This window comes from Battus philenor, unplaced genomic scaffold (assembly GCF_028537555.1).
Source record: "Battus philenor isolate CCGP_79_NKW_IND1 unplaced genomic scaffold, ilBatPhil1.0.hap1 SCAF_18, whole genome shotgun sequence".
Lineage (NCBI taxonomy): Eukaryota > Metazoa > Arthropoda > Insecta > Lepidoptera > Papilionidae > Battus > Battus philenor.
Window position 1 is genome coordinate 10,394,538 of NW_027181680.1, and position 25,112 is coordinate 10,419,649.

Sequence of the window (25,112 nt, forward strand, 5' to 3'; positions counted from 1 at the left end):
ACATAGACTGACAGCAAACCATTAAGCCTAGAGATGATGTAAAGTACGTAAATAAAATTAATATGGGTTTGTAAAAAAACGTAGTATAACTTGCTACGACAAAAATTACGAAGACAGACTCCGCACTATATCTACAATAAGTAAAATTGAACAGGTTAATACTATATTTTTTTTTTCGTTGAAATATAACTAATTTTATTATGCGTTAGAACATAGGTATGCGGTGAAGCATTAAGAAGCGTAGGAGAGATGTAAAGTACGTAAATAAAAAACATCGGGCTTTATTAAAAAAAAAGATCAATTTAAGTCAAGTAAAGCCGATTGGCTGCCCGCTACAGCCGGGATGTCGCGTTTAATAATTCATAACGACCAACGACACACGACCCCGGCCTCGAGCCGTTGGTAACAAGATAACTCCGGATCACGGACGTCAAAAGAAAGCAATGGGTCCCGCTTCGCTGGTCATATTCATAATTGTCTAAGCATCCGGCGTAGTAATGAGTACCAAATGAGGGGTTGTGCTACAATCGATTTGTCCCCGTGAAGGGATTACCCTTTCCGCTGTCTTTATTTTGGGAGTAAATTCGTGGATTATTGTTTTAATTTGTTACAGTTGTTGTGATCTTTGGAGGCTTAAGCCTTATAGAGGGCGTCTGTTAGCTGATATGGTGATGATGAAGATGAATTTTAAATTCGTCGACGAAAAAAAACAATTCTTTTTTTAAAATAGACGATATAATTATAGTTCTTAAAATATATCTTTTTTGCTAATTATATTAAAAAAAGATGTAAATTGTAAATTTGTCAAGTTTAAAAGGGCTGGTTCCGAGCAAATTTGTGCACATTATACGTCGAAAAAAAAGGTAAAGATCTAATTAAATATTCAAAGATTGCAATATTTAACAGTCGAACAAAAGGGTCAATCGTTTCGAAATATTAAAAGATTAGAATCGATATATCGTATTATAATATTATAATGGCGCCACAGTACCTTCGCTTTGAATAACAATAGGGCGAAAGATATCCTTTCCGATTGCCAAAATATCGATGCATAACATCGATGTAGGTTTCTACACGATTAATTTAAATGCAATACCGCACGCCGTCCAAAATTTCAAATTCTTCACAATGCCTCGAAGATTTTAGTTAATATATACTTGTAACGATGTTGGGAATACGAAATAAATGATTTCCTATTTAATAAAGCTTATATAAATTCTGTACGAGTACGTATTGGGCCATTGTTAAATTTTGGGTTAAGTGTTTTTTTGGCAATGGGACCTTTAAATTCGTAGACGTGATCTTATACACATTAAATATCTGGTTATTGGTATATACTATAGAACATGAACGAATTGACGTGTTTCATAATTATAATGCATCATTAAGTAATAATTGTATTTTTATAAATGATAGATTAAAAATTAAAATTTGTACTCACCTAAAACGATGTCTCTGGCCGAAGCAACGCTTGCCAAAGCGACGAGAGATAATGTGACAGCGATTGACATTTCGCGCCAAAAAGCAATGGCGGAGCGCTTCATATTTCACGGAGAATTTCAACTTGTCTTATTGGGATCCATTTGGTTCTGAAACAATGCGACGAACAATTTACAATGTTTTTATTGCAATTTATTACTATATTTTTAGTACAAATGGACTCTCTGTAAGTAAGAAAATACAATTTGTTTACGAACTGATGACAATATGATTTTGATAGTCGCTTTGCTCAATGGTCAGAGTATGAGTCACCAAACTTATTATGATAATATCTTGACTTTAAATTATTATTAAAAGTGTCCTTAAATAGTGTTTATTTATTTATATAGTGAAACGTATACATGATGTTTTGTTATACATGTAAAATCTTTAAAGGTGCAATACACAAGATAGCTCATTTCTCATCAATTAAGTTATCATTCTGAATAAGATTTATTATTGAATTGCGACAAGCTAATAAGTACCGACAGTACAAAGTCTGCTAGCATAGAAAGAAAATTGTATAAACGTTTTTGCTTACTTTATCTATTACATTCACTAATAATCTTGTACTACGCATTAACGTTTTAGGCAATTTATACTAAATTTTATATAAAACTATATATTCATTTTTTTAAAAACTAATGTTTTATTAAAATCAGTATAAAGACTAGGTACAGAAATGCAATGACAACAAAACTAAAATAAATATTGTGACTAATTTTGCAAGAGTTCCGAATAAAATAAAATTAAACAGCCATGCGAAATGCGTCTAGCGTTAAAATGGGACAGTTATTCTGATTGCTGTATAATTGGACGGATGACGAAATTTTGTCCGAAAATACAATCGCCTGCACTAGCGAAACATCTGTAACGAACCCAAAAATAAATACCACTTACAATCAAATGCTATTAAATTCTATACGTAATGCACAAACTTCGCTGCAGAGCCGTAACCTCTGAAATACAGGGTGCGTGAAAACTAATAAACGTCAAAACGCATTCCCTTTACGTCTCGGCCGTGATGAATAAATTGCTCCTGAAAATTCATCCATCAAAACAAAATAGCGTACGTTCTCATAGCTATAGCACGTGAAATGTAACGAAAAAAAAATAGCGTTTTTATGGCTTCAGATATACATTGGTTGAGGTGTAGGATGACCGTTAAACCTTCAGTGGGCGACTGAAAGTCGTATTTTCTCCTAATTTAAAACCCTAATGCGTTTCGATTAGGTTACAAATTTGTGGAATGAGTGACATCATAAAATTGGGACTGATTTAAGTCTGATTTAGCAGTGCCCGCGTCCCGTCCAACATTTTAATGCAGTTTCTGAATTTCCGTAACTTTATACATAATTTTATCGTCCGGTCCTTGCACCGATTCGGAGAGTTCGTTGGCACCGCGTAAAATTAAACGTGGAAATAAACAAGCTTATAAAATACACGGGCTTTTTAATTCAACGTTCCATAATGGGTTAATGAAAGGGGATGATGTTATAAATACATTTGGTGTCCCATTTGCATCTTAAATGTGTACTATTAACAGCTTCATGGCTTCAGAATAGTATCGAATGAAAGCATAGTATAGTTATGTTGTATCCATATGTGTAACATTTTTTATTAACAAGATTATAAAGTTTCGATTTTGATATTTCGCGGGTTTTTTATACAAATGTATATGGTCAGTTTTATAAGACTTTATATAGAGTGATAGGAAATAAGTGTAAAAGCTTTAAAGAAGTGGTATTTTTTTAGAAAATGTTACTCTGTATAAAGCGATAACTTTGAAATACGTTACATTTTTTTTGATTTAGGAATGCGACTGGTCAATTAATTCAGATAGTACGAAGTCTGCAGAGAACAGATATTAAATAATAACGAAGATTTTAATATATAGTAATCCGAATCATTAAAACGCTTTTCCTTGTTATATTATTTATAATTTTCGAAACAATTGAATTTTGGATAGGATGTACCATTAATTGACAGCATTTTAACTATACATTCCCTTTAAAGCTTTTACAACTATTTTCAATCATCCTGTGTGATTAATACGTAATTATGAATAATAATTCTGTTTGTTTTCTGTCATCTATTAGTCTTATAGATGGCGTTAAGCACAATGTTATAGCTTTTTTGTTTTTCTTATTCACCTATCTATATCTTTTGAAGGGGTAAATATATCGACTGGACATAAAAAATGATGTTAACAGAATTGGACTTTGAATATAGAACAAGTATATGAATGTTTTCAAAAATATTAATTAGAATAAACACGCGTACACTTAGCTAAAACACATTTCGTCATTTTGCTAGATCTCTTTGTACTTTTCTTTACATTTTGATTTAATTTCCTTTTCATCATCCAAGAATAACGCAACGCGCGTGAAATAACTACATCTTTATGATCCATCATAAACATAAATAGATTAGGCATATAAAAGGGATGTCAGAATATCTTTGTTTCTTCATACAACTCCTGTTTAATGTTACTTTTCATTGGGCCGTATAACACGTGCCCCGGAGTAGTATATCATAGCGTTGAAGGGTTAACCTGGGCCATATTTAAAAATGGATACATCAACTATTCGAAGGGTTAGATTACGCATTTTATTGTTACGTAGCTACAGTTTAAAAATAGCTCTTTCAACGACGCTTTTTACGGATGATTTATTTCTAACAGAGGGGCTAGATAACGTTTATAATCTGTGACATATATAAATGATGTGTAAATTTATTTACTCTGTGAACGCTGCGTAAGTGTTACTGGCGTACGAATTTTACAAACGTCTAAATCTCTTTGTTGTTTTAGTTTTAGTGTAAAATTAAAAAAAAAACCTTATACTTGTATTTTTACAATGTTAAAAAAATATGCCATAGAGAAATAATAGTTTAATTTTGTCTAGGATTATTAACAATTGTGTAATAGGAATTAAACTAGAAGCAATAGCAAAAGAAACTTTTTTTATGAATTTTATAAATCGAAACAGCGGTAACAAAATTAGAAGTGTTTGTATTTTGTTATTATTAATTTGTATTGAACACAGATGAAATTTTTAATCTGCGGATAACTTATTTTAAATAATTTTTTTTTATTTGCCTAATTTTGTTATTACGAAGTAATATTTAAAACGTCACTACATACCAGACATCGTTTGGAACGGGTGTATTGTATTTAACAAAATAAGATTATGTACAAATGTTTAATGACATTGACGTCGAAGATTTACAATTATAATCATTACTAGTAAAGTCTCAAGAACGAAAATATTTCGATATCATATAATATTGTTATATTTATTAGTTATCCTTTGTTTAATGATGCTGTTTATACATAGTAATACCACTCAACTTCTTTTCATTTATTATTCAAAAATTCATAAACTATTTGGTTTTTTACATCGACTTTATGTTAAATGATCAGAAGACTGGATGCAGACTGTTTCCAACAGTCGTATTAAAAATATATGGTGTGGACTCTAGCAATGGATGACTTACATCTTAAATGGTGATGGTGATGATAATTATGATGAATGACTGTATCCTGTGTCATGTGCCTTTATATATAAACAAATAAATCAAGAATTTAGTCCATGTTATTTAATACTACCAATCATAGCTTAGTTCACTGATCTTTACGATAGGTTTAATGCAATTTAACGCTGCCTATCCCAGATGTGGGTACATCAAGCAGCCGGGCGCCTCCGTAGTTTGTTTGTAAAACAAATAGTTATATAACGCGGTCCCCGAACGCTTACAACAGATGGCGCGCGCGGCGGTTTTTTGTATTAATGTTAGTAAACACTGCTCCACATAAAGGATGTTCGGCTCTTGTTTAATTTTATTTCAGACTTATATTAATTAATAATTGTATTTGACGTTATAACTAAAAAGTCTTTTTACTAGAGTCGACATTATTTAGTTAAATATTTTGATCTGACAGTTTTAAAATGACAAATAACCCCTCGGTTACTTTGAAATAAGATCAGAAGAGACGTTAATATTGAGTTACTGACAAAATAACATCGTTATTCGTTATAAAACTTTTAAGAACTAATTTATTACCGAAAAAAGTTTTGTATATTAAATCAAATTTCTTTCATATCTATCCCGTTTTGGCAACGGAGTAATATGTTTTAGATGATAAATTATATATATTTACTTATTTAATCTTGAACTGTAGTAACCCAGATGTAGAAGACAGACTTGCGACCATATGCCGCGGGTTCAATTCCGGAATACAATCTTATGTAATTCACTATTTGTGTATTAATTATAAGGGATTTTTTAAATTTAAATGATTATATATGTATTTTTTAGATTTTCGATAAATGTAAAAAATTGTTAAAAAAAATTATCCTAAAAAGTAATTTGTTATATTGCAATAATAAACATACATTACTTTTAGATGTGTTGTTTGATACATATATATATATATATATATATGTATATATGTATATATATACTATTTTGTAATGTACAGGTTTATAAACCTGTTTTTTAAACATATTCAAAACTAACTGCTTTGTTTCAGACATGATAAATTATAAATATTATGATTATCTTATTAAAAATCGATACATACCGCAATTACTATAATTACTAGTCAAATTAAATTTTAAACTTTGTACTCGGTCTGAAAAGCGACTTTCAAGTTTCCTTGTTCGAAGCTGTAAAATCTTTGAAAATAGCCTTGGTAAATATTTTCTTCATTAATATTGTATTTTGTAGATGTAGTTATAGGGTTTTAGTGTTCCTATATAAATCAGCTCAGCCAATCTGATCTAAGCTGGCTATCGGTGAGAATAACATGAGAATCTGATCGCAAGTTACATCGTCATTAGGTAAGGCATTATTAAGCGAAGTTGTTATTAAATAAGTGAGACACAAGTTATTCATGCAATACATAAAGACTATTAAGTCTGACAGTGTCAGTTAAGATGGTAAAAACATTAATAATAGATCATTACATAAATCAAATGTCGTATATATTTGATAACACGATGACAGAGAATAACGAGAGATAGGTATTTAAAAACATAATCTTATGATAAATGTGTTAATTTTTGATTAGCGTAAATGAACCAAACAGCCTCTCTAATTATAACAAATGTAATGTACATTAGGCGCTAGGTTATAAATAATAAATACTGCAGTTAATTCAGTGAGCAGTTGGCGCATCCAAAATGATTTCAATTCAACCGCAATCATACCATTTGACCGCAAATTACACTCGACGTCAACCGCATCGGTTGAGTCAACAAACAATCAAATGTCCGAACGGAAAATAGTGCGGTGAATATAATTCCTAATTCAAGTAATCTGCCAGTCCTTTTTTGGTTCACCGTGATTATGTTGAGACAAGTGAAGGAAAATTTACAACGTTTCTACGTTCGCTTTATGCTTTAGATTTTTTATGGAAAATTTGTAGCAGACGGCATTTGATTTGGCACGTCAGAAATATATTTCACTGGAAACATGTGGAAAATGATATTTATACTCTGTGTAAATAGAGCAGTTGTAACCGATTGTGTTTATAAAAGACTAATATTTCCGTCGCAAGATATCCTCTACGATCCAATACGGTAATATTGCATATGATACAGCAACCCAACCTGAGGCTCCCAAGTAGGCCCACAAGCTAGGTTTAGGCTAAGAGCCTTCCGCCGGCTAAGAAACTGTCTCCTCAAGTCCGCAGAAATCGTAAGTGCCAATAACCCAGTCTCTCCGGTCTTGTGTAAAAAGAAATATATTCCAAAATGCCAGGTACAATATACATATTTATGAACTGTGATAGTTCAGTAGATAATGGCTATTACTTACCTACGTTTGAAGTATGTTCAATATATTTTGTATGAATTATATAACTTCGCCGTAATTAAAGCGTGAAGAAAACATTGCAAGAAAATCGGTATATAATTGGACGAAAATTTCGAATACGCATTAACGTATCGAATAACGTAATTATACGTTTTTAAATTTAGCGTAATTTATAATCTATTTAAATATTTATATTTACGTAGATTATAAATTACGAACGCTATAACTTGAGCATTACTTTGATGTTATTCATTTATTTAAAAAAAAATATAATTTCACGTACAACATGATTTGCAACGACTGTAAATAAATTGCAAAGGCAGTCGAGGATTTGCTGCTTCAAGATTTAAAATCAATTTTTTTTCATGTATCTAATTGTAAGTAAACTATTCCCGTGTTAGAAAAGCATCAACATGATTTATTTACACGCCAAAATTCTAGCGGTGTTGTGTATCAAAAATCATAAAGACAAACATTATGTTTCAGAAATAATTATTGTTTTATATGTTATGGATCGAATTTATTATATATAAGTTAAGACAGTAAAACGTCTATCAACACATCTAATGCATTATTAATTTTCGACATTAATTGATTTATCATCATCACACCTGGTGATAAAAAATTGCCACAATTAATTGAATTGCGTTGCCCGTAATTAATTGAATATTTTTGCAAATATGGATAAAAAATACCATTGACCAAAGCTTAATGTCTATAAATAAATAAGCAATCGTCGTTTAAAAAATAAAGTGGTAATGGTGTAAATAAGTACATTAGTAACTAACACACGTGCGCCGATTCGCAATTCTAATCGAAACGGCCGCAGTGCCGATTGGAGTCGTGTGGATTTTAAAACATCCTGTGCAAGGAAGCTCGCGCACGTGCTGCGTAAACTTCCTGCCAGCACCTCGTTGCTAGCGCCCGGTATATATACTCTGTGGCGTTTGGCCGCGCGGGAAAACGGTCGATACGATGAACTTGCATTATCTGTGCTCCATGTAAATGTTTCTTTTTTTATCCTCGCAGAGTTTTTGGATAAATAACAGACAGCCGTGCCAAAAACAGTGGAAGCATTAACATTGCAAATTAAATCGTAAAAAGAATAATTCAGTGAAGTTATAAACATAAGTATGATCGTAATATTTTAATACAAATTTCTTTTTCAATTAAAGTGGAAATACATATGTTATTGAAAATAAATCATGGTTTATGTGATTTACTAAACTTGGAAGAGTTTTTGGATCGAGATGAAATTTTAAAATAAACTTTTATTTACCCCCTTCGTTTACGAACAACTGCGGTCCCCCGTTCTTACATTTGTCTTGAAACAAAGTATTAACTTAATCCCACAAAGTCTGGCCTGCCCGGCTATTTATATGACGATCTATTAATAGATAATTCATTACTTTAGACCGACTGACTTAAGGAACCGTTTCGCTTCGAGTGTCTTTATGACGCTGGGGCCGCTCACTGGAACCCATGTAAATCTGGCGAAATTTATTTCGCTTTTAATGAGATTTAAACGATGTTTCGTAGCTTTTAGAAAAACTGTAGTTTTAACTGGCCAGTTACAATATTTTATGTTGGCGGTGTTCCTAACCTTTTTTCTCTCTTTTGTTTTCCAACGATGAATAATGCTTTTAAAGTCAGCTTCATCTGGTTTAAGATGATAGAGTGCTAAAGGCTGTGTACTTATCTTTATCCTTAGAGACCATTACTTTAGATATTTCACCTCAATTGAGATTCCGCCAAACTCTTAGATCGCGTACTTACAAAACTACTAATTACTTGGTGTGTCGCATTCAAATAAATAAACAAAAAGAACGTATTTCGGAATGTTAATTCCTATTGATTTTTTGATGATATTATCTTAACTAACAATAATTACTTACAAAAATCAATTTTCTGTTTCATACACTCCATGACTTTAGTAATAATATCATTATATTTACATTATAATGATATTTATGTTTTTTTTTGAATTTCAAATGTTTAACGGGATAGGTATTTTAATTTACTGCGTGGTTTTTATGGGAGGAAAAATAGCGTACACAATTTTTTTGAGTCATTATATACTAACACGTCGCCTTATGGTTTAATTTGACTTAAATATTTGAAAGCTTCTAATAGAGGTTTTAATTTACGTTATGGCCAGTGGCGTAGCTATGGTATTTGGGGCCTGGAGCAGATTGGGGCTTGATGCCCCCCCCCCCCCCTAAAGAGTCTAAATAATTTCAAAATTCAGAACAGAATGTAGTTAATATATAATTTTTTTTGGTTCAAATAATAATAAATATATATAAAATAACATTAAATCTTAATAAAATTTATTGGGAAAATTTAAAAACGAACATTCCTCGCTTTTTGGCCTGCACAGTTATTAATCACATTTTCAAAATCAATAGTGTCGACTAGTTCATGTTCTATTGACATTATTGCAAGATTATTTAATCTATTTATCATTAAATAATCTTGCAAAAATGTAATAATTTATTATTTTGTCATTTAGGGCCCTTTTAAAAAACACTATGTGTTTTGCGAATGAAAGGCTTATTAAATACTGTGTATATTATATTTTTGTAACCGTTTACTTTTTTTTTATGTTCATATTATTTAACAACTTTTTTAGCACAAAAATAGTAAAATTCGATATTATTTTTATGTTATTTACTTTAAATTATCGTTTTCATCTTTCTTTTAACATTTCATTATTCATAATTCAAAAAAAAATTTAAAAAAATTATTTTCAAATTTGGTGCCCCCCTTGCTTGTGGTGCCTGGTGCGGCCACCACGCTCGCCACCCCCTAGCTACGCCACTGGTTATGGCTAATATGGGTAAAGAAAAGTGTTGTTTTAAACCAGGGATGATCAACAAGCGACTCTTAAATAAGTTTATGCGGTCCGCCTATCATTTCGAAAATTAAAATTATTTTATCGACTTTCTCAATTCAATTGTTCGAACATGCATACGAACGCGATGCGTCTGCGCGATTTTTTTCAATTGAGTATGGTATATAAAACATTACTTTTTTAATTTTCCATTTTCAGTTTTAATGTGTATAAATGACGTTTTATACATTATTAACGAGTGTTACTTTATATGCGGCCAGCCAAACGGTTTTAAAATGTAAATTGTAACGTTTATTAAAAAGGTTGCTCACCTCTGTTTTAAACGAATTATTGAAACGAATATCAGTCAACAACAAACCGTTCGTCGAGTATTCGCTTAGCAAAACTTTTGGCGACTAATTTTAATTCATATTTACATATTTTACTTGGCTTTATATTATTTATCCGATTTGCGTAAAATTCCTTACACCTGACCAAAATCGGTAGAAAAACATGAACTGCAATATTCATACCACACTAATTCGCAATAGGCATAGTGGATTACCGTACTTTCTCTACGTGATGAAGCTTGTGTCCTAACAATAGGAACGTTACGTGGCTAATAATGTATATGTACACAATAGTAATTATACAATTCACGTACCGTACACTTGTTGCTTTCTCAGATGAATTTTGTTAAATAAAGAATGACCATACTTTAAAACTAGTACAGATTTATCAAATAATTTTACATATTTCTATTAATACAGTTTAAACAAAATCATTAAGTTACTTCTACTTGCACAGTTTTATTAAATACTTTGACGAACTGTCACTTGTACAGTTTCGTCAAAAACTGTGAATTGCTCCTAAGGGCATAGTTTTGTTAAATACTTTGACTGACTGCTACTGGTATAGTTTCATCAAAAACTGAGAGTTGCTCCTCGTGGTACAGTTTTATTAAATACTTTGACAAAGTACTATCGGCACAGTTTTAACAAAAAAGATTAGGTTTTATTACTGGCGCATTTATGTCAAATGATGTGACGTATTTCTACTAGTACATTTTTATCAAAAAATTTAGATATGTTCACTAATACAGTTTTATCAAAAAATCTGACGAACTACTGTTGCAACTGATGAATCGTCGATTACTTTTAGGTAATTCATCCTAGACGTATGTAAGATTTAACAATTTCACATCTATAACTGTCTGTACTTAGTCTAACTTAAACATGACCATAAAACAAGTACCTCAATTAAACTTGATGTATAGAAAAGTGAATTATGAGGTCATAAATCAAGCCAATCAATCGATCGCCTTGTTTAATAGTAACTGAGCTCTATAAAAGTCGTTCTCGAGAGCTAAGTGGCGTATCACTTAAGATAGAAAATAAGGACGTTACATTGCATAGTTCTTCTGCAATGAATTATATATGTATTTCTCTGGCTTTAGACAAACCTTGTTCTATTAGATTTAAAATAATATATTTTTGCTTTCAATGGAGACCTGATTACGTTATTATATATGGAGTCTTCTTCGTTTTCATAGCGGCTGATATGCCCATCACTAGGCAAGAGCCTCTCTCAAATATTGCCACTATGACCAGTGTTGAGACGCCCGCGTCCAGCCACTTCCCGTGATCTTAAGCATGTCGCCGCTCCATCTAATAGGATTGCCCCACGCCGCGTCTACCGGCTCGTAGTCTCCACTCGAAAACCTTCTTGCCTCAACGGGTGTCGGTTGCACGGTCGATGTGTCCTGTTCACTGCCACTTTTATTATACAATATCATACCATATGAACCCATACCACGGAATATTAGAGTGGTAAAAAGAGAGGGAGTTAGAGAATCCTAAAATCGTACTATTTGATAACTTATTTAGTATATCATTAATGCCGATTTGCAGACTGCACTGGTTGCTTACAATGGCTTATATAGGCAAGCTCAAGGTCATCCAGAGAGCAACAGGCTTACCTCGAAGCTTCGTAGCGAGCTCGAATCAGAAATTAGGAAATTTGCAGGAGAACGACGTAGGCAGGCGCTCTTCTAAGTGGACTGGCGACATAGTAAAGGTCGCTAGATGCAGGCAGCGCACGACCTGTCATCGAGACAAGCTTTGGGGAGACCTATGTCTTGCTGTGCGCGTCTGTCGTCTGACATAATGATGATGACATCTGCTATTTTTTACTGTAGTGTTTTACATACAGTAAATAAAATTTTGAAAATCGAAATATATGAATAAAAAAAAATAAAGCACCCTATGAAGGGTTAATTTTATTCGACGATCAGATTTAACGTATGTTCATGCATTTGATCAAATTGTAAACGAATCGCTCTATTTCTGTATTTTGTAAAACTTGGCATGTTTATGAACAGGTCAGCCGTAATGTGGTTTGGTGCAAACTGTTCGTTTATATTTGATGTGGCAACTGTCGAGACTTTTAATGCAAAATGTAACAGACGATAGAAGTTCACCTTTATGATTCTTCAAGGCTATACAGGGTGGTTGATTATAGATGTAAAAGTTTTATAAGAATGAATGTATAGCTCACTGTTTGTAAATAAAAACTTTTAGGATTTTATGCATTTTTCGCACCACTCTATATAATTTGAACACTCTGAAATATTTATTTTCTCTAATGGAATATGACATACCAATTACTTATGGCAGTACAAAGTTTGACATTTATAATCCGAATTTTTAAATCGCTTTTTAATTATTTTATCGTTAAGTTATTTATTATTTCTGAACTCGTTGATTTTTTTTTGGCTGTTCCATACACTAATTGACGGCAAAGGATATACTGTACCGATGAACAAACACCCTGTGTATACAGATTATCATTAAATCTATTTAGGAATTATCTTCGCATTTAAACACAAGAAAGTTAGTACACAAGTAACTTATGTATCGCTATCAACAATTTACAGTAATTCAAAGCTAAGTAAAATTAAACGATTTAATCATTTATCTTAAATAGCATTAGCGGCATTAACATATTGTTATTGATGCTATCTAATAATTAATGAGTCTTGTGAAGATTCTACAGAATAGAATATCTGCATATAGCCAACAAACAACAATTATGTTTTTTTTTTAATTCTCTTTATTGTACACGCTGAATATATATATATATATATATATAAATATATATATATATACACATACATACATATATATATATATACATATATATATATACATATATATATATATATATATATATATGTGCAAAATAGTAAACAAAGAAGAATAATGGGTGGTCTTATTGCACAACAACAATACCATAGAAACTTCTCATTCGTGAACTATTGTCACAGTAATCGTGGTCATGCTCCAGTCGGTTCTGGTGCCCCTGATTCTCTCACGTAGCGTTGCCATGTAGCTTGATTCATAAGTGGTCATTGTAAATCATCCTTGTCATGTGAAGACTGGTACTGACTTTACTCTTAGCATTTTGCAACTTTGTTTTTTTGTAGAAAACGTATTTTTTAGTTAATAATTTAAAACATTCATTCACAGACACATAATTAAATATTTAAAAAGAATTGCGATATTTTTTTTTACGAAACCTAACCAAAGTGAGGAGTTATTTATAGATATTACCGTACCAAGAGCGGCTTACCTCACGTACAGACGGCGTAGCGTCGGCTACTGCGTTCTGTCCGTCGCTAAGATCTGCGAAATCGTATCCCAAATAACACTGAGTTCATACCTATAATAGACGGCGTGTCTGCTCTTGCGAAAGCTGGCAAACTTTTTTAACAATTGCAAACGTCGCTTAATCATCTACCGCGTATATGAACAGTTATAATGTATGTTATAAATGAATCTGACTTGCAATGTAAACTATGATCTAACTACCATATCAAACAACTTTCTGATTTATTGTTAACTCACACCGCTTTTATTATATTTGAAGTATGCATGCACAGATACAATAACTTCCCAAACCTACTATATATTTCTTCAGTAAGTATTAGGAGGACCGGAAAGTAATGTCGTTTCTGTTGACATATTTTATAGAAAATTAGATTGATTTTTACCGCCCCGGCATTGTAATTTTGTATACTAGATGGCAAAAGTAATAACGAAGATGAATATATTGTTGATTATAATTAAAAACTTGTTAACAATGTTGTCGTGTAAATTTAACTTAAGATAGCTACTTTACTTTCCGGTCCCCCTAATAATTTACTGTATACTATTCGTTTGTCAAATCAGTACTGTGTCGATCAGAATGGCATTATTTGTTACAGTCTTAAAAATTTCCTTCTATTCACCCATAATACTTTTTGGAGTCTTCGTGTTAGTTTATAGGTACATTATAAGTCTATCGCAAAAAAGGTCTACGAATTAGCTTTGTTAAACATTTTTGGCGACATAATTAAACAGTATTTTTATAACGTGAATGCATTAAAATATTCACCCATAATAATAAAATCAAAATCTTACGTAATAACTAGGAATTGCTAAAATGTGTATACACTATCCTTTGTAGTCTGAAAATAAGCTAATTTCCTTGTGTTAAACTGATTCATAATCAATTTCGTTATTTAAAAATAATATTTCGCACTAGTTTTATATTGATTTTTAAGTATGTTGTATTTTTAGTGGAACATTTAAGCACATACATAGTATATAACTATTTTCATTAGTTCATTAACAATATTAATTGAAAATTTATAATAGTATATGAGGTGCGTGCCTCACCGCCCCGTTGGACACGTCAGATTCTGATATAAAAAATCACCAGCCAACGCTTAAAAGCCACCCTCATAATTGCAAAATAATCCCACATTATCAAATCAAAGGCCAATAAATCAAATCTGACGGTAATTCTCTATTCAAAGCCCGCGTAACTGTTATAGGAAAAAAAACTTCCGCTTTAGTTAAAGAACTATTAAACTATCGAATCTCCCCAAAGGCCTTGGCTCGAAATAATGGCCTCCCCTATGCTTAGAGACGATCTATTGTCCGAGCGATTTGTAAATCGACTACGACTGACCTGAGATTTAATAGTGATGTACCAAATCTGTTTACGATACTGAGCTATGTTTGTATATATTTTTGACTTCAAAACTTCACATTTCACTCGATCTGTTTTATACCGTGCAATGCCTCAGTTTTAGGCCAAACATTAATATATAAATATTAAGCATACGCATCAAAAAACGTTTTCAGAAAAAAACGCTTCCGGTCATAAGTCAGGTAACGGCCCAAGGTGAGGTCCTTGAGGTACCCCTAGTGATAAATTACTTTGAGCAGTTTTAGAGCAAGTGCCTTTAGCGCTATGTCGACGACGTAAAACGTTAAATGTCTACAGTCAAACAGGAAGTCTATGGCCATAAATAAACAAAAAGTAAAAGCTTTTTTTTTCTTAAATTGATTAAATCAAAATTACAATCTGGCCTCCCCCATATATTTACAGTAGGACTGGTAGGAAGCAACGTCTTCTGAAGACCTTAGACCTTAGACCCGCGGTATCCACTCCAGAACCTAATTAATGTAAATTGACTTATATTAAATTTATATAACTAACAAAAACTAACTAAAGCCTTTGTATAGGTCTCAAAATGACGTTCGTAAATACAACGCAGAGTAAAGTTTGGGACGTCGAACTAGTTTCGGTAATTTGATTTATGGTATAGTTTCGTCCTGAAAAACGCCAGGCAATAAAATGTTTCGCAAGACATTCTAAAATTCACCGAGAGGGATAACTGAACCGATATATATTGCATTTTTGAATAAAATTCTACCAGAGCGCCGAAAATCCGTGACTCCCACCACAGATAACTTTATATTATTATAATATCTTATATATATTTCTAGAAATTTCTACGCCAAAATTAAAATGATAAAAAGAGTATCGATTACCAATAAGAAAAATCATATAATTTTAATTCGAATACGTCATTGTATGTTTTCCCTCTATTATTAACAAAGCTATTTATTTGTAGATTTAAATGTATTTGTAATATTTATTACATCGTATACACGAGGTACAATGCCGTATCAAAATCTTAAATCCTCATCAGAGTCACAATTCAAAGATAATTATATGAAATGACCGCCGCAAACATCGCGCGAGTAAGTTACAGCGCTTACTATCATTCTTAATCGTCGAACAACGGCCGGCCGTATCGCACGCGATCTGCACTTTATATTCCAATAACTCTCTTATACTTACATTAATAGTGTTTAAATTACAATAAACGTCTCGTTTATCGATAAAACTCTGCGCAACACTACCGCTTGTCTACGTACAAAATCGTTATTCAATTGGGCTCGGCTCGCTACGTCCATAACGGTAGCGACCAGCGTATACGTGATAAGAATTTCGTAGAGTATCATTTTCGTCTTGTATCCATCAATAAAGTTAACTAAATTTAACTAAATTTTAACATACCTTTATATTACTTTTAAAACAACATTTGTATGTTATCTCTTGTCGTCTATAATATTCTCAAGGCGGCAGACGCGGCATGGATAGGCTGTACAACAAGGCAGACTGACGAAATAGTCAAGCTCGCAGGAATTCACTGGATGCGTTCAACGCAATACCTGTCATTGTTATTTACCTTGCAGTGGGCTATCTATATTATGGTGATAATGAAAATCTTCTTATGTGTTCGCCACCAGGCTATTGCAATATTTATCATTATCAATTAAGCCCAATGTCCTCTGCTGGACAAAGACCTGCTCCGTACATTTACAAAAAAAGCAGCCTAAACTCTTCGTATTTACAAAATCGTCTGTCCACTTTGTGGGTGTAGGTCTTACACTTGAATGTTTATTAAATATGAAACTATAAATTCTTTTAAAATAAAGTTGTATTTCCGATGTGTTTTTTTTTGCTGGTTTTTCTAAGGTCTTTGATATTTATCTTCCGAAGAGATGACAGTAAGAAATGTATTCCTTCCTATGTTGAGTAAATTTTTAAATTTGATTCAAAAATAGAATACATTTTCTTTTTTTAACGTATTTCAATGAATTCTACTTTTCTGTGAACAAAAGCTAATTGATTTGTATTTGTAGAAATGTATGTTTAGACTAGTTCATTCAATTGAACGGACAGTACAGTCGAAACGCGTATCGTTAGAATTACATGGATATTCCTCGTAATGCTTTTACTGAGAAAGTCGATGTTTATTTCAATACAATAAATTAACGAAAACATTTCCACGATTTTCATTAATCGTGCAAATCCATCGACAGACCATTACCGGCTCTGATTTGAGCCAAACTGAACCTTCTGTCGTCGTTTTAAAGAATTAAAACGTGTTTATTAACCTCGTAATTCTGTCTACGAATAAATAACGTGTGATTTGTCTACTATAGATCTGTAGAAACGGCTGTAACAACTTAATAATGAGTAAATTGGAAATAAAATATCTATTTACTCATGTATTATAAAGTAAATTTATTTAAATAAGCAGTTTTCGAATTGTGTATCAATTTATAATGATTAATCGTTATTTTAGAAACTGACTGTCATTCTTTATGAAGATTTGAATAGTAAATTAGAAATTAAAAGATAATATCTAAGTGCATAGAGCATATTTTAGTTTGAGAGCGATAGGTATGTAAACACTATAATGATATATTATTTCAATTCAGTTTTGAATTACTATTATTGATTTATCTAAAACCTAGTACTTTTCATCATTATCACAATTTCAAGCGTAGAACGTTCACTGTTCGACTTAAACCTTCTCCGAAGATTTCCAATAGAGCCTGAATAAATAGAACAGATGAGATAGATAAAATGGACGAAAAAAGTACAATTGATATAACTGTACTGCGATATAAAGAAGTAATTTACTATATTTTATGAGCGGAAGAGAAGAAAGTAATGTGGTGTGCATAAGGAGACAAGTAAGCCAGGAGAGTGTAAGATATTGTGACGAAAAATAGATGACGAATGACAGAAATTGACAAAAATGCCAGGAGAGAAAAAAAATAGGAAAAAAAAATTTTGACAATTAAAAGACACCGTCCCTGTCCAAATAGGAGCGAACGAATTTTAAAGAAAAAAAAAAGAGCTGAAAGAGGCTTTCTTTCAGCTCTATTTTTTTTCCGGCATCTAGCGTCTTCCAACAAACTTAAGAATCTATGTCTGTCCATCTAGTGGATAGACATCTTTCACTAGGCTTGCAGTTCCTTTCAGAAACTTAAGGCCCCAGCAGCCATCTGTACTGCGCACCATGTGACCGTCTTAATATCTCATATCCAATTGGCTATTCATACACGTCTCTATAATTACAGAAATAAATTCGGACGCCCGTCAAAACATTATTAAAAGCTTTATAAAATATTTTAAAAGCATCCACTGCTCCCTCAATTAAACGTTGCCAATTTACGTATATTTCTACTTAACATTAAAACAGATTTCAAAGAATCTAGAAGTTGATTTATGGTCTTTTCTATGGTAAATCATTCGAAAAACGTTTCGAAAATAGATTCTAGACAAGGTCAGGAAATCCGCCATTCACATAGGAGGTAACTGTGCATGCTTAGAATAAATAATATGAATTTAACTGACACAAATTGCTGTCTAAATTTGGCCTTGAGTTATTTTGAACGTAATACGGTTGGATTACGACGTTGGCACGTGTGAAGGATGGCTCAGTTTGATAGCAATAGTGGCTGCTGATTTATATTTTAGTCAACAAACGACCTAAGTAGTCGTAACACTTTTCGTCATTGGCAACGCTTAGGTGAGCCAAGCAAGCATTAAGCAGTCGTTATTCGGTATTATGTATACCACCTTCATTATTATTTTAGTCGAAGTAAGTTCACTTCCGGACACAGGCCTCCCCTAAAAACTTTCAATAGGACTGGTTCAAAGTGGACTGCATTCTGCGTTTTCCGACGAACTTAATAAAATCATGTAACCACATTTTGGCTGGACGTCAGGAATATTCCAGAACATTAAGGTCCCAGCGGCGATATCTATTGAGCACAATGCTGCCTTCCCCTCCAGTAAATCACTATAACTGATAATGTTTCCACTAGACAGTTGAAATTTTCGAACAATATAGAATTAGATAAAATTATAATATACAAGATTGGTAATAGCCGTGGTGAAATTGAGACTTGCGATCGTAGGTTGCGGATTCGATTCCCGGGATGCTATCTTATATAATCCACACTTTGTTCATTCTACAGGATTGCCACGGCTCACAAATAAGCGTTCACAGAATAGGCAGCAGCGTGCTCTACGTACCATAATACCACACTGCGATCGCCAATTCTCCTGCCAAGGGTGGCGATTATGGTACATCCTCTCTAAAATGTCTTTGAGGTGAGGCCTATGCCTTGTCGTAGTCGTCTTTGGACTCTGATGTATTTTTTATATAAGTTATAATACGATTAAGTAAAATCATATTTAATTTTTAGTAACAGTATTGTCCATAGACCTATGTAAAGTTTATCATATAACAATTCTTTAACTTTATTCGTAGCCTAATAAGATTATGTCATTTAATATATAACGTTGGATAGTGTTTTGTTATAACTTTTTGTCCGTATATAAATAAAAGTTCAAACATAATAAATTTGTATAAACAGTATATTTAGAAATTTAACATAGTATTTTTTCTGTGTATTTTCTACAAGTACATATTGTAAACAATGAAAAAAGATTAATAAATGGGTTTACGATTTTTTAACGAATGATTTTGATTTACTCTATGAATATCTATATTTATTCTATGAAGGCTAATTAAATCTATTAATGATTTTTTCACAAGATACTTACGTAATTTAAAAGTACAAAGGTATTTTAATGATAGATTCATTGAGAGCATACAATCCTTATCCTATTTGGGATAAACAAAAAGGTCGGACCTTTTAAAGAACAATGTCCACAGATAACAGTTGTCACACTTAACTGTGTTCGGAAGTAGTTTCTTAACGAGGCTACCAATTAGCGGGCTTTCATAATAACTGTTCCTTAAAAGGCACACCGCTATAAACAAATGCAGTGTAATGTTTTGTTTTACTCGCACCATCTCCGACCATAATAGCGCTCTCTGTTCTTAGATAAGAGTTTCATAACACTAATATGAAATTATACGAATAATGGAAAACTATGTACAATCGCTGAAATGCAAATATGTAAATCTATGGGACAAGCATACGTTCAGAAGTGGACGTCCTACGAGTGAAAAGATGACGATCAGGAAATGGCAGGAACGTGTTCTGGTCCTCACTTATGTGTACACTCTTTTTTGAGGGATAATGAAACCTGTAGAATCAATAAATCTAAAGATCACATAACTAAGGTGAACAACTACTACGAATTAATGCAGAGTTTCCCAACGAGACGCCCACGCCCCACAGAGGGGCAGTTTGATTTTTAAGGAGAAGGTAATTTGAAAGTGGACTCGACACGAGTTTAATATAAAAATATATAAGTTACATTAGAGCATAATGATATTAGAAAGTCTAAGGTGGAACACTGCATTACAAAAGGTTAAAAAATACGGACCTAATCAATGAAATAACAAGGAATAATTTTTTTATTGCTTATAGGCAAAGCGTTTGACCTCTGTCTCGTCTTATTTTAAGCAATCACGTGGTCTACGATGGAACATGCTTGCCTGGAGGTCACCTATTTACTCTTGACTCGAAGACTCCCAAGTTATAGCCAACTGGAAACAACGAAGCAAGTAAGTTGTTCCATGGCCGGACTGTTCGAAATATAGGGGTAGTAAACGCATAGTGCCGGTTGAAGTGATGTCAACAGTGAATGGATGTCGTAAATCCTTGTGTTTTGATGTCAGAAAGGAAATGGGGGAATTAATTCATGTAACTCCGACGTACACTCTTTAAAGTAACTTTGTATGCGGTGGATATAGAGGCGAGAGGTATGGCAGCGAAATCTATCTATAACCTGCTGAATAATTTGAGCCAATCAAGAGCGAACATCAACTCATATCTTGAATGGGCGTCTTAACCAGCAGCAAGAGGCTTCTTTCAACCTGCTAAGCAAGTTGTCAGCTCCAAGCATCGTCGTTGTAGCCCAACTATCTACAACGCAATGGACCCGGCACATGCTCGGCGAATCTTTGCAAGGCTAAAAAGTTATGTTCCTTTATTCTATGATGTTTAGTGCTGGTATTTAAGACTACAAATATAATACACATATTGAAGTACCATGGAAATCATTGACTATATTCAAAAGATTTTACAAAATTTATAGTAACTTCTTTCCTATTATTTTTTTTATCAAGCTACTATCACATACACAGATGTTTTCTTTCACGATGAAATACAATAAAACAATATTAATTAGTTGTTGTGTAATTAATAAAATTATTGTTTATTATTAAATAATTATTAACACAAACACACTAAAGATAAATAAATGTTAGTAGCATATGTGGTAAAGGAATTTATAACTAGAGTTTGTATTTTTGGTTATGTACGTAGAAAATTATAGTGTACCATTGACGCTAATAATTGTAACACATTTAAACCTTGAACAGCCAACGATATATTTTTATACAATCAAATGATAATTTTTTTATGTTTATTTCACATGCTTCATGTTTAAGAAGAGATTATCAATAATTTAAGAAAATAATAAAATATGAATTAAATTAAAAATTTCCACGATCCATTCCCCTCAGCATTTGGTCAGATCTTAATATAGAAACGAAAATCGGCGGGCAGAGGCAAGCAAACAATGTTTGTTTACGTTTTGGAAACGCCATTCGTTTCGCGAGAAACGGCCGACCATTCACAACAGTGCGGACGCTTGCGTCGATGATTATGAGCCTCCCAACACCAAGTTATTATTAAATTTTAGATTACTTACTCAAGCTATTAAAGAAAATGAGAAGCACAAGGTTTAACTTAGTAACGCTATGTCCCACATGTGGCAAATAATCATCTTTAAAAGAGAGAGCGTGTGGACTGTGGTTTCTTCCGCTATTTCTTCTCCCTGCACCAACGCTGTCCAAAGTGGTAGAATTGTTAACCTTATAATAGCAACTAATCAATAAGAAATCTGGACTTCTCAGGCGCCCTTGTTTTTTGAATAACGAGTTTTAATGACGAGTGACAGTAAAATCTGAGTTGCCTTGAGTGTAGTCACTCCACGGAGCTTCCGCCTAAGCGAAATGAGAGCAGCGGTTTTCTACACACTGCTGTAAATATATAATATTAAAGCTTCTTCGACTTCGAATATGAATATATATTAAGAAACATGAAAAAGATAAATGAAATCGGTGAGGTCTTTTTCAATATGTGGGCAAGGGAATACATTTTTATGTACAGGCTGATTGGAAATACGTAGTAAAATTTTCAGTCGGATAAATGTATGGCTCATTTGATGGTCAAATAATTTACGGTACACCTTATTCACTAATCAATGGTTTTTATTACATTTTAATAACAAAAAGATTATATAACAAAAAGCCTTTTCAAAATTGGATGCGGGAGAGGCAAGAGCGGTCATCGTAGCGATGTTTAGGTGAAGCCTATACTTTGCAGATGGCGTCTATCGGCTGATCTGATGATGATGTGTTCCTTGCAAACCCTTTACTTGTACTGCCTAAATTTATTAACCTGTCGCATTCCCATAGAAATAAATAATTTTTGTATCATATTTCAGAGTAATCATTTTACACAGGTTGATTGAAAAATGGTGTGAAAACTTTTAGCAAATAAGTAATCTGTATATTCACTCCTTTAAAGATTTTATCAATCCCCAATGGTCATTATAAAAATTGGTGTGGATACATCAGTTATAGAGAGTACGTGTCGTCCCTCTAACCGAACTTGTCATAACAAGTAAACAGAAACAGGCATCACTTGGGCGTAAAAATAAACATCTGACGGATATCTCCAAATGAAGTTCAGCTTAATGGCGGGCATCGGAGCGTGCGGAAGGAAATATTTTACGAAAACCACAGCAATGTTACGTAACATCCATTAAACTGCACATGAATTCACACTCACGTCTTTCTATTATTACCTTCCTATGAGAGTAGGCTGAAATATTAATACATAACAATGTAAACGGAAGTTTGGTCTAACTATACCTATTATAATATTTAAAACTAGTAAATGGTCATTGACCTTCTTTATAAAATAATAACTGACGATAATGTCGGAAATGAAAAAAATTATAAATAATTATTATAGTTTATGTCGAAGAAGAAAGCGTATAATTTTACGTAGCTATGATAGAAACCAGAAATGCATGAATCAATATTAAAATAGTTAATAGGGTCGTATGATTAAGCGTTCCTAAAACGCAACGCAAAAAAAACGACGTGAAATGTAAAAAGTTGATTGCTGCCAACATTTTTAACAATATCCAGACAAGGAGCATCCGTCCTATAAAATAGGTCACACGAAATTCATAAGTAAACATTGTATCGGAACAATGGGGCGTTGTATTTGGGCCAGTCAATGCGCTAGATTGGTTAACTGGCTCGTAGGTACAAGCTTGAGTGCCTACATGATTTGCTTGAGAGCAGTTTAATATATCAAACCATTGTTTAAGTAGGGGATTGATAAAAACCAATTGATGTCATAGATTATGTTCTTTAAAACTATCACTTTGTTTGGATTAGTGTGTAATATTAAAATCAACTATGAGACAGACGCAAGATACAGGCCGCTTATAAGTGGTCCTAATGTAAATCTTTGGAAAGGCTTATTTACAGCAGCTAATGTTCTACGGCTGATATGATGAGAATCAGACAGTAGCCTTTAGTCTCCGACTCCGGTCATTTCCTTCACAACTAAGAATTGCGTCTTCGTCATTGATTTAAAGAGTTAAGAGAAGAATGACAGAAAAGCCCAATTTAACAGAAACTATGTTTAAATCGAGCTTGCCTCTAAGATTTCTTCACTTTATAGATTTTTAGAAGATTTTTTCACTTTATATTGAATGTCCTCATCCGAAAAGAAACCTATGACAAATCAGTCGGTTTTTTTAGTGAAAGATTTTGCTAAAGTCTTTAAAAACAATCCATTTCTAACGTATTATTTTTTTTTACGGTTTGTAAGGATTTTTTAAGAATTTTATCGCTAACAAACTTTCTTTATCGAATACGTTCCGTCGCTTGATATATTGCAGCACGGATTGATCTGTCAACAGTTTGGAATTTCTTCTCGGCCTCTTTCCTTCCATTTTTCTATCACAGTCAGGTGTTCAAAGTTATTGTCATTCCTAAAGTCAATGTGATCAAGAGTCAGTGTCCATAAGTAAACGAAAGATAAATAAAACATTTCCTATGACACCTGGTTTCAATTATTAACAAATAACATTATTGTGTAGAAGACAATAATACTCTAATTCATCGTGAGTTAAAAAACGGCACGTTTCAATGTATGTGCCATGAAATATTCAATTTTTAAGTGACATACTTTATCACCGCATTGTATGGACATAATGCGACACAATGCCCTGCTTTTAGCACGGTTTCGTTTGGACCTAGACTGTTAATAGTTTCACGTGTGATTTTACAAGCCTCGCACAGTTTTACATATTTTTCTTTAAATGTCTTTTTGTCAGCATTGTATTCTTAATCTATTATTTTTATACCTAAATCTTTAACGCGAAGTTAAATTACAATAATGGTTTAATCAGATCCATTTCATTTATAAAAAAATATAATCTTTTGTAACCTGTAGTTTGTCTGTCTTTGCTAAATCCTATCTTCTTTTACTTTATATGTTTCTTCTCTTTGTTTATGTTTTTCTTACTTTAACAAAAGCTTCTCAACTTTGAAATTATAGCCACTCGTTTTTATTGGAAATATATGGGTATGGACTATGTAGCATTAAACGTTCTATGGCTGAAATTATGGCAAATCTATATACTTATGCATTCAAAAATCAAATCTTTGTTACGGTAGATAAATGATATCCAAAGATGATAGTCGTTATCGATACAGAATCCGTAACAAACTAAGCCACGTCGACCCTGAGCCGAACAGAACGATGTTACG

The 25,112-nt window shown here is 32.7% G+C and overlaps 1 protein-coding gene across 2 annotated transcripts in view; it reads right to left on the reverse strand.

Moving 5' to 3' along the window:
- LOC137920166 (fibroblast growth factor receptor homolog 1-like) overlaps positions 1–25,112 on the reverse strand; it is a 115,201-nt gene that overhangs the window by 64,230 nt on the left and 25,859 nt on the right. For both annotated transcript variants that reach the window (XM_068763419.1, XM_068763420.1), the window contains exon 2: positions 1,442–1,589. In XM_068763419.1, coding sequence (XP_068619520.1) covers positions 1,442–1,544 — 103 coding nt within the window. In that variant the 5' untranslated portion in view covers positions 1,545–1,589. The remainder of the gene's footprint in view (positions 1–1,441; positions 1,590–25,112) is intronic.